We start from the raw sequence: 16703 nt of genomic DNA on the forward strand, positions 1-16703 counted from the left end.
AAGAGAATTTTCGACCAATATCCCTGATGAACATCGATGCAAAAATCCTCAATAAAATACTGGCAAACCGAATCCAGCAGCACATCAAAAAGCTTATCCACCATGATCAAGTAGGCTTCATCCCTGGAACGCAAGGCTGGTTCAACATACACAAATCAATAAACGTAATCCAGCATATAAACAGAACCAAAGACAAAAACCACATTATTATCTCAATAGATGCAGAAAAGGCCTTTGACAAAATTCAACAGCCCTTCATGCTAAAAACTCTCAATACATTCAGTATTGATGGAATGTATCTCAAAATAATAAGAGCTATTTATGACAAACCCACAGCCAATATCATACTGAATGGGCAAAAACTGGAAGCATTTCCTTTGAAAACTGGCACAAGACAGGATGCCCTCTCTCACCACTCCTATTCAACACAGTGTTGGAAGTTCTGGCTAGGGCAATCAGGCAAGAGAAAGAAATAAAGAGTATTCAGTTAGGAAAAGAAGAAGTCACATTGTCCCTGTTTGCAGATGACATGACTGTATATTTAGAAAACCCCATTGTCTCAGCCCAAAATATCCTTAAGCTGATAAGCAACTTCAGCAAAGTCTCAGGATAAAAAATCAATGTGTAAAAATCACAAGCATTCCTATACACCAATAACAGACAGCCAAATCATGAGTGAACTCCCATTCACAATTGCTTCAAAGAGAATAAAATACCTAGGAATCCAACTTACAAGGGATGTGAAGGACCTCTTCAAAGAGAACTACAAACCACTGCTCAACTTATTTTGTTATTTTGTCCTCCTTTAAGAGGACACAAACAAATGGAAGAACATTCTATGCTCATGGATAGGAAGAATCAATATTGTAAAAATGGCCATACTGTCTAAGGTAATTTATAGATTCAGTGCCATCTCCATCAAGCTACCAATGACTTTCTTCACAGAATTGGAAAAAAACTACTTTAAAGTTCATACAGAACCAAAAGAGTCTGCATTGCCAAGACAATACTAAGCCAAAAGAACAAAGCTGGATGCATCTCACTACCTTACTTCAAACTATACTACAAGGCTACAGTAACCAAAACAGCATGGTACTGTTACCAAAACAGAGTTAAAGACCAATGGAACAGAACAGAGCCCTTGGAAATAACATCACACCTCTACCACCATCTGATCTTTGACAAACCTGACAAAAACAAGATATGGGGAAAGGATTCCCTATTTAATAAATGGTGCTAGGAAAACTGGCTAGCCATATATAGAAAGATGAAACTAGATCCCTTCCTTACACCTTATACAAAAATTAATTCAAGAGAGATTAAAGACTTAAATGTTAGACCTAAAACCATCAAAACCCTAGAAGAAAACCTAGGCAATACATGGGCAAGGACTTCATGACTAAAACACCAAAAGCAATGGAAACAAAAGACAAAACTGGCTGGGCGCGGTGGCTCAAGCCTGTAATCACAGCACTTTGGGAGGCCGAGACGGGCGGATCACGAGGTCAGGAGATCGAGACCATCCTGACTAACACGGTGAAACCCCATCTCTACTAAAAAATACAAAAAACTAGCTGGGCATGGTGGCGGGCGCCTGTAGTCCTAGCTACTCGGGAGGCTGAGGCAGGAGAATGGCGTCAACCTGGGAGGCGGAGCTTGCAGTGAGCTGAGATCGGCCACTGCACTCCAGCCTGAACGGCAGAGCGAGACTCCGTCTCAAAAAAAAAAAAAAAAAAAAAAAAAAAGACAAAACTGACAAATGGGATCTAATTAAACTAAAGAGCTTCTGCACAGCAAAAGAAACTACCATCAGAGTGAACAGGCAACCTACAGAATGGGAGAACATTTTTACAATCTACTCATCTGACAAAGGGCTAATACCCAGAATCTACAAAGAACTTAAAAAAATTTACAAGAAAAAATCAAACAACCCCATCAAAACATGGGCAAAGGATATGAACAGACACCTGTCAAAAGAAGACATTTATGCAGTCAACAGACACATGATAAAATGCTCATCATCACTGGCCATCAGATAAATGCAAATCAAAATCACAATGAGATAGCATCTCACATCAGTTAGAATGGCGACCATTAAAAAGTCTGGAAACAACAGGTGCTGGAGAGGATGTGGAGAAATAGGAACACTTTTACACTGTTGGTAGGACTGTAAACTATTTCAACCATTGTGGAAGACAGTGTGGCGATTCCTCAAGGATCTAGAACTAGAAATACCATTTGACCCAGCCATCCCATTACTGGGTATATACCCAAAGGATTATAAATCATGCTGCTATAAAGACACATGCACATGTATGTTTATTGTGGCACTATTCACAACAGCAAAGACTTGGAAACAACACAAATGTCCATCAATGACAGACTGGATTAAGCAAATGTGGCACATATACACCATGGAATACTATGCAGCCATAAAAAAGGATGAGTTCATGTCCTTTGTAGGGACATGGATGAAGCTGGAAACCACCATTCTCAGCAAATTATCACAAGGACAGAAAACCAAACAGCACATGTTCTCACTCATAGGTGGGAACTGAACAATGAGAACACTTGGACACAGGGCAGGGAACATCACACACCGGGGCCTGTCACGGGGTGTGGTAGGGGGAGGCGGGAGGGATAGCATTAGGAGACATACCTAATGCAAATGACAAGTTAATGGGTGCAGCACACCAACATGGCACATGTATACCTATGTAACAAACCTGCATGTTGTGCACATGTACCCTAGAACTTGAAGTATAATAAAAAAAAAAAAAAAAAAAGAGCTGTTGAATTAAGTTTGGCCTAAAACTGCCTCCTTGCATATTTTAAGTTCAGCCTAAACGTTTCTCTGTACATAGTGAACTATAACTTAGATGGAAGTGTAAACAGACTGTAACCTACTCTTATACCAATCACCGTTGGCCAACTAAAGTGGGCCAACTGTTCAAACTGTGTTCAAATAATGCAAACAGCAAGCTGTCACCAAAATGACTTTTTCTATACCTCACTTACACTTTCTGTGCATCATTTTTCTGTTTCTGTTCATAAATCTTCCACCATGAGGCTGTGCTGGAGTTTCTCTGAGCCTACCCTGGCTGAGGAGGCTGCTTGATTCGCAAATTGTTCTTTGCTTAATGAAACTCTGTTAAATTAAAAAAAAAAAAAAAAACAAAAAGCCGGGCGCAGTGGCTCATGCCTATAATACTAGCACTTTAGTAGGCCAACGTGGGCAGATCATGAGGTCGGGAGGTCGAGACCTGCCTAGCCAATATGCTCAAACCCCACCTCTACTAAAAATACAAAAATGAGCCAGGTGTGGTGGCACACGCCTGTAGTCCCAATGACTCTGGAGGCTGAGGCAAAAGCATCGCTTGAACCCAGGAGGTGGAGGTTGTAGTGAGCCAAGATTGTGCCACTGCACTCCCGACTGGGCAACAGAGTAAGACTGTCTCAAAAACAAACAAACAAACAACAACAACAACAACAAAAAACCCACACAGCTTAAATGAAAAATTCAATTTCAACAGAAAGGCTAGAAAATGAAAGCAGAAAAAAGTTCCCAGAAAAAAAGATTTTAAAAGGAATAGAAAATAGAACAGATGAGAATGTCCAAGTTCAAACAATAGAATTTCAGAAAGAAAAAAAAAAAAAAAGAAGAAGAAAACCACATATTTTCTCTAAAAGGCATAAATCTTCAAATTTACAATGTCCATCAATATATGTACAATTATTATGTGTCAATTTAAAAAGACATGCATCTAGTACATAAAGGTAGAACTTCATCAAGAAACATCATAACATTCTGGATCACTAAACACCAAAAAAAAGCCAAAAAAAAAACTTCCAGAGAAAGGAAAATGAAAAATAAGGCTACTCCATAATGATGATAAAGTGTATTTCAAGGTAAAAGTTATGCACAAAACTGAGGCAGAAACCCATTCTGATAAAGTAGGTGGGAAGGCTCAAAAACAGATGTCTTTAATTAAACTCATGGACTTTGGTATTATAATATGCTGAGAGAGGATTTAGTCAATTAGAAAAAAACATGTAGATGGCTTAGCACTGCAGTGAAAGCTAAGTACACTGAAAACTGTACCAAACAACAAAAAAAAATTAACTCCAGAGAAAGCAAAAATTGTGAAAGAATAGAAAAGTAACAAAAGAATATCACATGGCTCAGCTGTGAAAAGTGTTCACAATAATGTGAATACAGTAAAACATTAAAAAGTTGATTGCACAACAGTATTTGCACGGATGGAGAATGAAGGAACTAGGTACCTATAGGTATTTGTGTGTTTGGTGGGGAAAGCAGGGAAGAGAGATAAACTGTTGTAAGTCAATGAGCAATTGACAATTTAGCCTTAAGCTAAAAGAAATTATATCCACATTATTTGATAACATAAACACTAAAGAAAACATCAAAAACAGCTGAAAGTAGTTGTCTCTAGACAGCAAGAAAGGAACTGCTACTTTTTATAATAAACCTTTATGTTTACTGTATGCATATATAACTCAATGAACAATAAATCAAATTTCAAATGGACAAATGATATGGAAAGGAACATTACTATCAAGGAAATGGAAATAGCCAATAACCCTATTGCCGCAGGAGCAATGAGATGCTCAAACTCAGTGAGATGACACATGAAATATGAATCAAGTAAGTAAACATAAATTGAATAAGTAAATATAAATCAAAACAAGATCTTTCACTCATTAGGTTGCCAAAACATTTACAAACTGATTATGCAGTCCTGACAAGAATATAAAAAGGAGGGGATACCTCATACTTCCCATAGACTGCTGGCAAGAAGGTAAAATTCAACTATTTTGAAAAGTAATCTTGCAGGATCTATAAGACATAAAATGTACAGGCCCTCTGACCCAGCAATATCACTTTCAGGACTATCTTACTAAAATTAAAAAGGCTAGCAATATAAAGCATTTGATAACCCATAAAATCTTTATTTTTCTTGTTAATTAATCTAATGAGGCTGGGTGAGGTGGCTGACACCGACAATCCCAGCACTTGGGCAAGTCAAGGCGGGCAGATCGCTTGAGTTCAGGAGTTCAAGACCAGTCTGGGAAACAAGGTGAAACCCTGTCTCTGCTAAAAATACAAAAAATTAGCCGGGCATGGTGGTGCACACCTATAGTCCCAGCTACTTGGAAGACTGAAGCATGAGAATCACTTGAGCCTGGGAGGCAGACATTGCAGTGAGCCGAGATCACACCGCAGCACTCCAGTCTGAGCAACAGAGTGAGACCTTGTCTCAAAAACGAAACAAACAACAATAACAACAACAACAACAAAAAAGCAAATCTAACAGATAAGTTTATTCAAAGTAATTATTGCAAAAAAAGTATTTGGTGATTATAGTTTATGAAAAAGTAAATGACAGAAATGATATAAGGGACACTAGGGAGGAAATGACCACTTATAAGGTCATTGACTAGATGTTAAGTGATATAGTGTTATTTGAAAGAGGACTAAATACAACTAAAACAATATATTTAGCAATTACAACTAATTCTGTTGTAAATCTATATTACAAACTTAATAGCAACCATTAAAAAGAGTGACAAAAAAGTATAATTGATATACTAACAAAGAAGATAAAATGAAAACACATAGAATGCTCAATCAAAGCCAGATAAGGCAAAAAGAGTAAAAGACAAAAAAAAAACCAAACCAACAAGGGCAAAAAATATGGTAAGTATTAATTTAATTATATCAATAATTAATTGTTAATGTCATAAATATGTCAATAAAAGATTATCAAGGTAGATTAAAAGTCAAGACCCAACTATATGTTGTCTATAAAAATCCCACTTTACACTTTAAACGTAAAGACGAAGATAAATTAAAAGTAAAAGAAGAATGGAGGAAATACATACCACGCTAACAATAATCAAAAGAAAGTTGGAGTAGGTGCATTAGTTTCAGACAAAGCAGTCTTCAAAGCAAGGAAAATTATCAAGGGTAAAAAGGAACATTAAATCATAATAGAAGGGTCAATTTTCCAAGAAGACATAACAATCCTTAATGTGTATGTACATAACAACAAAGCATCAAAATACTTAAATCAAAAACTGATAGAACTGCAGGGAGAAAAAGATGAATTCACTAATAGAGCTGGAGATTTCAACATACCTCTATCAGTAATTGACAGATTCATCAGGATGTCAGTAAAGTCAAAGTTAAACCAAACAGTACCATCAATCAACTGAATGTAATTGACATCCAACAACAGTAGAATATATATTACATAAGCTCACACAGATAATTCACTAAGATGCCACTTTCTGGGCCATAAAACATACAATAAACTTTAAAAACTAGAAATTATATAAAGTGTGCTGGCAGATCTGTAAAAACACAAGGGTTGGGAGCAGTGGCTCAGGTCTGTAATCCCAGCACTTTGGTGGCCAAGGCAGGTGAATCACTTGAGGTCAGGAGCTCCAGACCAGCCTGGCCAGCATGGTGAAAGCCCATCTCTAATAAAAACATAAAAATTAGCCAGGCATGGTGGCATGCACCTGTAGTACCAGCTACTTGGGAAGTTGAGGCACCAGAATTGCTTCAACCCAGAAGGCGGAGTTTGCAGTGAGCCAAAATCACGCTACCGTACTCCAGCCAGGGTGACAGAGCAAGACTCCATCTCAAAAAAAAAAAAAAAAAAAAAACACAAGGGTAAAAGAAATCTCAAGAGAAAATGGAAATATTTTGAACTAAATGAAAAATGAAGATACAACTTACCAAAACTATGAGATGTAAGAAAGATGTGGTTTAGAGGGAAATTTATAGCATTAAGTACAAGTATAAAAGTACAAATATTGTAAAAGAAGAAAAGAGCTAAAACTAATCATCTAAGCTTCCACCATAGAAAACTAGTAAGAGAAAATTAAATCCAAAGTAAGAAGAAAAGAAATAGAAATTAGAAGAGAAATCAATAAAATTAAAAACATTAAATCAATAGAGAAAAATCAACGAAACCAGAAGTTAGAAGTTAGTTTTTTGAAAAGAACAGTGAAATGTATAAGTCTCTAGTCAGGTTAACTAAGCAAAAAAAAGAGAAGACACAAATTACTAACATCAGAAGTGAAAGAGGGGCCATCACTACTCATTTCAATGATATTAAAAGGATAAGGAAATATTATGAACAATTCTGTGACCACAAATTTGATAATTTAGATAAATTGACCATTTCCTTGAAAGACATATTTTGCCAACATTCACAAAAGAGCAAGTAGACAATCTGAATAGGCCTCTGTTTATTAAAAAAATTGAATCAATAACTAATAACCTTCCAAAATAAAAAACACCAGGCTAAAATTGGTGAATTTTATAAAATATTTTATGAAGAAATTAAACCAATTCTGTGTCATACCCTCCAGAAGACAGAAAGAATAACTTCTCGTTTATTATGAGGTCACTATTCCAATAATACCAAAACCAAACAAAGACATTACAAATTCTACAGACTGATATATCTCATGAACATAGAGGAAAAATCCTCAATAAATATTAGCAAATGAAAGCCAACAAAGTGTAAGAATGATTTATACATCATGAACCAGTGGGATTTATTTCAGGTATGTAAAACTGGCTCAACATTTGAACATCAATTAATGTAATACCAAGCTAAATTTAAAAAGAACACTTATTGCAGTGTTATTTATGGAGCGAAAAATCCTAGACACAATCTGATGTTCACTAAGAGGGAAAATGTTTGAATAAATTGTGGTAAAGCTATACACAAAAGTATAATGCAGCCATTAAAAATCATGTTTCATTCTGTATTCACCTAAGAAAATTCCCATAGTTATAAAATAAATCAAGCTGCAGGGTAATGTTTAAAATATAATACCATTTTTGTAAAGAGAAGATAAAAATATGACTGCTTGTATGTAGGTCTCTCTGATGCACTGGATAATTATAAGCACAGAGAAAGTCTAGAAGTGTAAACACTAAAATATTACCATTGGTTAAGTGAGAAAATAGGAACTAGAGGAGGAAGAAAAAAGTACCTAGCTTCTTTGCACGTCTTTGGTTTGACTTAATCATGTGTGACAAAAGTCTGTAAGTGAAAATACAAGGGAGCAGACAATCGGGGGGGTAAGGAGACCCATCAAGAGCGAACTCTCCTTAGTTTGAAATTACAGACGTCAAGGTCTACTCTGCCTGCATAGTCCATAATCCTGGTTATTCCAACTTTTTTAAGATCATTTAATATATTATTAGTGGCTTGTGAGAAAACGAAACTATACCTGGAATAATTATCCAGATTTAAAATAGCACATACCTTTCTTGAGAAGAGTTCATATTTGCTCCATAAAGGAGTAAAATAAGTCCTTCTTCTACAGATGCAACTCTTGCCAAAATACCAGCTATATGAATTAAAGCTGTCTCAGAGCAATTTGGAGATGCCTGTACATTAAAAAGAAAACAAGACAAATCACATAATTTAATGACATGCTAACATATCACAGACTAAAATTCAAGGATTGTATATAGTCTTGTAAAGCTATATTATCACAACAAAAAACAAGCTTAATGATTTGTTTGGCTGTGAAATAATATATCTGAATAAAATGTGTTATTAGATTATATTATTTTACCAGCCCAACTGATGAAGCAAATAAATACAGATTTTTTTTCACCCAAATTAATTAAGAATTATTAAGAATTTATGCTCTTGTTACAGTTTCATATATATTTCTGGTTGGCAAATGTAGTAGACCTTGTATTTCCACTTTGCTCTTTATTTCCCACCCACTGGGCTCCTGAGTATCCAATATAATTACATTATATATGATATCTAACACGCTGCCATCCCTTCTAAGGGTGTCATCCTCTTATACACATTCGCGTCATGAATGTACATCCGACTAAGGAGAGCCAATTCATGGGCTGGCCAATAGTCAATGATGTCACCTAATAAGAAAACAAAGACTGAACCAACCATATTTGCTCACTTTTGCTTTCAAATGACAGTACTAAAATGCCTTTGCCAATATATACCAAAGCAGCACAAAGCACACACTGAAAACCAGAGAGCCATGTCAATGCTAGAGTGCATCTACAGTATTATAATTCCTGTTCTTTGTGGGGTCTGCTTATTCACCTGAACCTGCATGGATGCCAACACACATATCATCTATAATACATTTGAAAATGTAAATGTTGCAATCAATACATTCTAATAGATTTAGTAGGCTAGCCTAACTAATGATTAGTCAGGTATATTCACCTAAAGATAATTATTACTAATCATATTGTTTAATATGAATAGCACTATTCTTACTACTTAGCACAAAAAGTATACCATTTTTCATATTAAATATCTTTCTTAAAATAATTTCTCTCCTTAGAATACATTCCTTCTCTCACATATGAGACTATATATATTCTCTCATGTCTATATACATAAAAACACAGTATTTTAAAACTTTCTATTCCTCATTTTAAATATTTTTGGTTTAAAGGTCTGCCTTGCCTATTACAGTAGGCTTCTTAAAGGCCATAAACATGTATTATTCACTTATATATTTGCAGTACCCAGCAGAGAGCTAATGATACAGCAGAAGCTCAATAGGTGATGCTGAATGTCTTAAATTAGATACTGAGTGTCCACTATGTGCCAGAGGGCTACTGTTAAGAATAAATAATTCAAGCATAACATAAGTACAACTACAGAAGTACATAACATGGGAACACAGAGAAAAAACCCACCTAACTTTGCAAAGGAGAACTGGGAGGAAATTTCAAAGATAAACTCTAGTCTAAAGAGGAATTTTTTTCATGTGGACTAGGGTGAAGAAAAAGCATTCAAACCCAAGGAGATATAATAACCTTATTTAGAAAGTGCAAATTATCTATTACAAATGGAATATATAAGAAAGAAAGTAGTTAAGGGACAGAAAACTTGCATTTGCCAAGTTTACCTAGCAAGCAACAAGCAGAAAAGTATGTGACAGCCCACTGATGGGTGAACATAAGAGAAAGATGAAAACGGTAAAAACATCTCAAAACAGATACAAAAAGGCAAAAGCTTTTAACCTATTGATAAGCCTTAAAAATCACTGCCCAGAAGTTTAAGTCATACAAGTAGAGGGAGGTACTGAATAGACACCCAAACTAGTAACAGTAGCAACTCTGCAACTTGGTAAATGTCTGACCTAGAGCAAGTCACTTATTTCAGCCTCAGTTGTGATTATTAAATTATATAATGTAAGGGAATATACTGTGCAAACTGTAAAGAGACATACATCTGTTCAAATTGGAATTCTATATAAGTGTTCTCTCTAAAGTAATACCAGTTCTTCTTAATATAAAACAGAGTTGGTTACTAAGGAAAATAATCACACTTCCAAAAGCTATAAAAATGCCGTAAAACAAATAACAAAACATTTACAAGATTTATTAGATTTGCAAAACAAATAACTTCTTAATAGAATAACTTTTCTAAGTTATTTGCATCAGCAGAATTAGTCCTGATTAAAAAAAAAACTTGGATATTCTATGTACTTTCCCTCTGCATATCATAATAAATCAATCAACGGCATGAGCTATAATTTAATACTAAATAAAAATATATATCAACACAAAATACATTCATACATGGAAGGACAGCATAATAAAACATTTCAAATTTAGAAATAAAGTCCCAGGTAAGAGACTCTTTTTCTCCTTAATAAATAATACCAACCTCAGTTCCTTTCATTAAATTGTGAATAGGCTGAAGAAGTGTCTCTATTACAATGTTGTTATATAAGCATTCCACCGCGCATTCTTTTTGATCACAGAGTATCCATAGAACTTCAGTCACCATACTTGCAGGAGAGTAATTCTCTAATAAACAATAAATATTTTTTAAAACCAAAACATTAAATACTTAACAACTATTTTATGTGTTAGCTGTTGTTCCAAAAAGTTCAACATCAAAGTTAATTCAATACTTCAAAAGTTATACAACTCAAAGGATGATGTATTACCAAACTATAACCTGAATTAGGGGAATTTCAACTGGCTTAACATAATAAGTAAGCAAATGACAACAAACATGAATGCCAAAAGACGAGAATACAAAATCATTTACTGTTCGACATTAAATTACTGCTTAATATTGAAGATGTGGTCTGAAGCAAATGTACAGCTTTTTTTCCTCCTAGAAAACATGTTTTTCTCCCTAGAATACACCTTTATCTTACTTACATTTATTCTTTTTCTTAAATAACATATTCAACTATTGAGCCTACAAGAAAATTAAATTCAGACAAGAAAATGGAAAAAAGGAGGCAGAAGAGAATGGAAACTTTCATAAACTTTTATAGACACTACTATACTTCTTGTATTACCATAAAGCCAGTGGAAACAAAGATCATTTTTTAGATTTTCTTTCAAAATACAGTATATACAGGAAAACACAATACATGTAAGGGTAACATGGTTGGAATCATCACTGAATTAAATGATTTTCAGTTTCATAAATTGACATATTTTCAGATATATAATCTAATATCCTCAAAATAATAGTTTTTAATGTAAGATTGTCCTAGTAGGATACAATACTTTAATATTTAGACACTGTATGTCTATGCATTATTGGTGTTTTTTATTATTAAGTGTTTTACTTTGGAAACTATTCTAAGATGAAAGTTCTTAATTTATGTTTCAATATTCCATACTCAAAAAACATGCTGACTCCAGGTCAATATCTGACAAAAAGAAAATGGAAAAGGAAAGTTCAGTGATTTTTCAACCAACTCCAAGTGAGAAACCCTGTTTACAACGACAGATATTATTGATGAGCATATGGTCATTCTTTCACTCATCCAATCATCTTCTATTTATTAAGTGCCTAATATATACCAGGCACTGTACTAGGAACTAACTATGAACAGAAAGGTAAATAAGACAAAAACAGTCCACATCATGGTAAACCAAGACATAAACAAGTAATTAGAACAAAGAAAGATGATTTTACTCATAAAGGATGCCTACGTTGTAGGAGTATATAGTCAGAAGACCTAAGGTAGTTCTTTATACATATAAATGCTGTAAAGACAGAAAAAAAAATCTGAGAAACACTGTGAAGATCAATAGGCTAGTATAATTGCTTGGAAAAAACCTATTAGTTTCATATTTTTTTAAATTGATTCAGAAGGTATATGTGTCGACTTGTTACATGGATATACTGAATAATGGTGAGATTCGGGCTTCTGGTGCACTCATCACCTGCACAGTGAACACTGTACTGAATAATAACCTACCAGTTGATAGTTATGTTATAGCACTAATATATAGCCCAAAACATTTTTTTCTTTGATTCACTTGAGTTTGCCTCAGAATTTGTGTCAGCAATTCTAGGGTTATTTCCTAGTTTTAGAACACTGTATGTCTATGCATTATTGGTGTGTTTTATTATTAAGTGTTTTACTTTGGAAACTATTCTTGATACTCAAAGGAAAAATATAAGTTATCTTTTAAATGTTAATATTTTAGAACATTTTTAAAAACTAGTCGACAGCCATAAAACTAAAGGGTATTTTTCTGAAAAACATGAAGAGTTTTTTCTTTATTCTTCAATAAAAGAAGACCCTGAAAAGATTGAAGTTTTGGATGTAAGACAAAACAAGTGAGTTAATCAAAACATTTTAGAAAGTATAAAGAATGGAAAATAACAGGAAAAAAAATCACATTATGACCTATCAATCAAATATCCCTCAGTACCATGTCTTGAGAATATTTTGATCTTAATAAAGAACATCATTAAAATTCTCAGTGATTAAATTCTAAATTTAAAAAGTAGTACAGTAGAAACATCTTAAAACATCAATGAACAAAATTAAATTTCATGGCTTACTTCAGGACCAATATAATTTCTCATAATACTGTACCTTAATGAAACCTACTTACCAAAGTAGGTCAGGCACTCAAAACATCTAGACAATAGAATACTTCAATATTTTTAGATGTTTTCTATTTTTCTACTTAAAATAGAAACAGAATTACCTGCATGTGTAGCTGATGTCATCTTTGGACAACTTGGTGAGTAATAGATAAGCTGTGTAAATAGAACAATCAGATCTACGAGGGATACCAAACCTTTAAAAAGAAAATAAAGAGAAAATTAATTTCTAACACATTCTTTCAACTTAGAGAAATTTAACTGAGCTTTCATCCATCTATATAATTGAGTTTTTGTACAGACTATTGGGCAATCAGGCAGAAGGGAGCTATAATCTCAGATAGAAGACTCCAGAACAAATTACATACAAATTAAAACACAGTAAGGCAAGCAATGCTCTAGGTGCTATGTAAAGATACAGTTTTACCATTTATTTTGAATCAATCACTTAAGATAAACCTATGATAGAAAGATGTATGAATCTGATCAAGGCTATTTGAGTTTATTCAATTAGAAGTAGTAAAATTCAGCTTGCCAAGTTGGTCCAGCTGACTTATCTACACAAAACTGTAGAACAGGCCGGGCATGGTGGTTCAAGCCTGTAATCCCAGCACTTTGGGAGGCCGAGACGGGCAGATCACGAGGTCAGGAGATCGAGACCACCCTAGCTAACATGGTGAAACCCCGTCTCTACTAAAAAAATACAAAAAACTAGCCGGGCGTGGTGGCGGGCGCCTGTAGTCCCAGCTACTTGGGAGGCTGAGGCAGGAGAATGGCGCAAACCCGGGAGGCGGAGCTTGCAGTGACCTGAGATCCCGCCACTGCACTCCAGCCTGGGCGACAGAGCGAGACTCCGTGTCAAACAAACAAAAAAAAAAACTGTAGAACAGGGCTTAGCAAACTTTCCTCTTTGAAGAACTAGAGAGTAAATATTTTAGATTTTGTGGCCAAATGGTCTCTGTCACAAATACTCAAGTCTGCCGTGGTAGCACTAAATATATGTAGATGATATGCAAATAAATGAGTATGGCCATTCTCCAATAAAACTCTGTGTGCACTAAAATTTAATGTATATTTCTCACATATCACAAAACACCCTAATTTTTTTCAACAATTTAAAAACATAAAAACCATTCTTAGCTCACAAGTGTACAAACAAGATAGTAGACCAAATGTGGCCCATAGAAAAAATTTACCAACTCTTGCTATAGAGGCTTACATTAAAAGAGTCTGATGAAATCACATGTGAAACTTAAAGGTGACTGTTGACCTAACATTAGTCTAACATAGTCTAACATAGTAGAATAAACCTCTAGAAACTCAATTTTCAGGTGATCTATAATATCTGGTAGGCCAAAATGTAGATGTTAAAAGTCAATACAAAATGATAAATAAATTATAGATGACAGACATATAAATGTAAGCTGAACACTGCACCATCACAAGTATACATTAGTATATTTCTGTAAAGTTCAACAGTATCCTATAAAATGATAGCTCTTTTATTAAAAGTCAATTATCTACTGAGTGCTCATTATGCATACAATTATGTGGCACTACCATGGGAACTACAAGAGATGTATATAAGGCAATGTCTTTTCTCAAGGAGCTCACAATCAACTGAGAAGAAAAGATTTAGAGAAATTAAAAAAGCTACAAAACAGTATAAAAGAGTATTCAAAATAAATATACTCTATACCAGGGGTCAGCAAACTATAGCCATTGTGGACTGATTTTATAAGGCTCACAAGATAGGAATGGATTTCACATTTTTTAAATGTGTCAGAAGTCCTCAAGACCATGCCCAGATTCAATGATTCACTAAGAAGACTCAGAGGATTCAGCATATAATTGTATTCACAGCTATGATTTACTGTAACAAAAGGATACAAAGCAAAATCAAAGCCCAAAAGTGCATGGGGTGAAGTCCAGAGCTAACTAGTATAAACTACTAAGCGTCCTCTCCTGGTTGAGTCACAGAAAATACACTTAATTATTTCAACAGCAAGTTATGACAACACATGTGAAATGTCATCTACCAAGAAAACTCATTAGAAAACCAGTCCTTTAGGTTTTTGGGGGATCTAAGTATGTAAGCACACTCTACCTAGCACACGCCAAAATTTTAAACTCCCAAAAGAACACCAGATACTCCACATAATTAACATTGTACAGTTTAGGCGGTGATCAGTGCACAGTTTAGGCACTCATCAGTTCTAGAAACAATAGGAAATCCAAGTTCCTAGGTCCCAGCCAAGGTCCAACCTTGCAAACAGGCCTTTCTAAGGATAGCTGTTTCAGGCCTGCTGCATTAACTCTTTTTTCGTACACACATAGAGAGAATATACAAAAGTAGTATGTGGCCAAAACAGCCCAAAATATTTACTATGTTACTATGTGGTGCTTTACAAAAAAAAAAAAAAAAAAAAAACCGTTTGCTGGTCCCTGCTATACACTATATTCTTAGTTATCATTTTTAATTTCCTTAAGAGTTTAAGAATATACTAACAGCATGTGTTGAAGTTTGACACGAAAAAAGTAAATGAGACTTAGGGTAAAAATAATATGGTAATATATACAATGACACAGGGCTTTGCAGTTTATAAAACAGTATTTGCAAATCTCAATTTCTCTGTGATCACAAAAATTCTGTAAGCCAAATAGTACTGATTTCACAATTCAATTTTTACAGATAAAGAAACTGAAACAACAAAGGTTAAGTGATTTTCCCAAAAGATCACAACTAGTTTATAATGGAATGAGAACTTAAGGTCTTCTAGCTCTAAACCTATATCTGGATTCCTAAAGGCTGAAGGAATAATAACAAAAACAAAAACAAACAAATAAACAAAAAATACATGTAGGAAGAAGTACACACTGAAAACTAAAAGAAAACAAATACTTCGAAGTGTATAAGCTATCAATAGACTAAAAGGTATGTAGCTAAGTACCGTAGAAAGGAACATGTCAAATTTCCAAGTCTGAATACTCCATCACATATAAATCTTAGCGTATCTTAACAAAATGTATTTCTCCTCATTGTACTTACCTTTTTTATTCTTCAGCTTAATAGGAAATAATTTTCTGCCTTGTTTATAGATCAATAATCTTCCTAAAAGGCACAGTGAGTGAATGAAATAAATATATTGTAATTCTTGTCCTAAGTAGTAGAAAGTTTTCTGCTTTTTTCCTTAAAAGAGAAGCAAACAAGAACATTTATTTAGCGTCATTATATTTTACAGTACCTGTCTTCATTCCCTTCTAGACATTAAACAAGGCTACAGGCTAGAATGAAGACACTGTTGGTCTAAAATTTTTTAATTATTTATTTTCCTTATTGTTTCCTAAGATCCTTTACAATAAATCCCCAAAGAAAAGCAATCATCTTAAAAAGCAGCCTCAGAAAGGAATAGTATACATATAGTGTCCATTCTAAAATAAATACCATAAGATTGTCACAGCTATCTGTCACTGAAGAGGAACTTCAAAAGTAAGTTAAGGGCAGAAGAAAATTAATAGAAAATGTTAGTTACTGTTTAATTCCACCAATTAAAAGCCAATATTACAAAAGATCATATTAACAAGCACACATCTAAGTGAAATTAGAATCTCTAAGATATAGACATCTCCCAATATGTATTTGTCATTCACTCATTCACCTGCACATTCAAAGTCTGTTGAGTACCTATTTTATACAAGATCCTGAACACTAGTGTCAAAAACCATTAAGAACTCTGAAACTGGGCTTCCAATCCAGAGTATGGCAAACAATCTGATCCGACC

The 16703-nt window shown here is 34.3% G+C and overlaps 1 protein-coding gene across 11 annotated transcripts in view; it reads right to left on the minus strand.

Moving 5' to 3' along the window:
- Positions 1 to 16703, minus strand: part of TBC1D32 (TBC1 domain family member 32) — a 226664-nt gene that overhangs the window by 167208 nt on the left and 42753 nt on the right. For all 11 annotated transcript variants that reach the window (XR_012433384.1, XM_065543266.1, XM_074036960.1 and 8 more), the window contains 4 exons: positions 15970 to 16110; positions 13025 to 13117; positions 10719 to 10861; positions 8313 to 8437 (listed from right to left, as the gene is read on the minus strand). Coding sequence is in view for 10 of the 11 variants with exons in the window: in XM_065543266.1 (XP_065399338.1) it covers positions 8313 to 8437; positions 10719 to 10861; positions 13025 to 13117; positions 15970 to 16110 (502 nt within the window). In the remaining variant the exon portion in view is untranslated. The remainder of the gene's footprint in view (positions 1 to 8312; positions 8438 to 10718; positions 10862 to 13024; positions 13118 to 15969; positions 16111 to 16703) is intronic.

This window comes from Macaca fascicularis, chromosome 4 (assembly GCF_037993035.2).
Source record: "Macaca fascicularis isolate 582-1 chromosome 4, T2T-MFA8v1.1".
In the NCBI taxonomy this organism is placed as follows: Eukaryota; Metazoa; Chordata; class Mammalia; order Primates; family Cercopithecidae; genus Macaca; species Macaca fascicularis.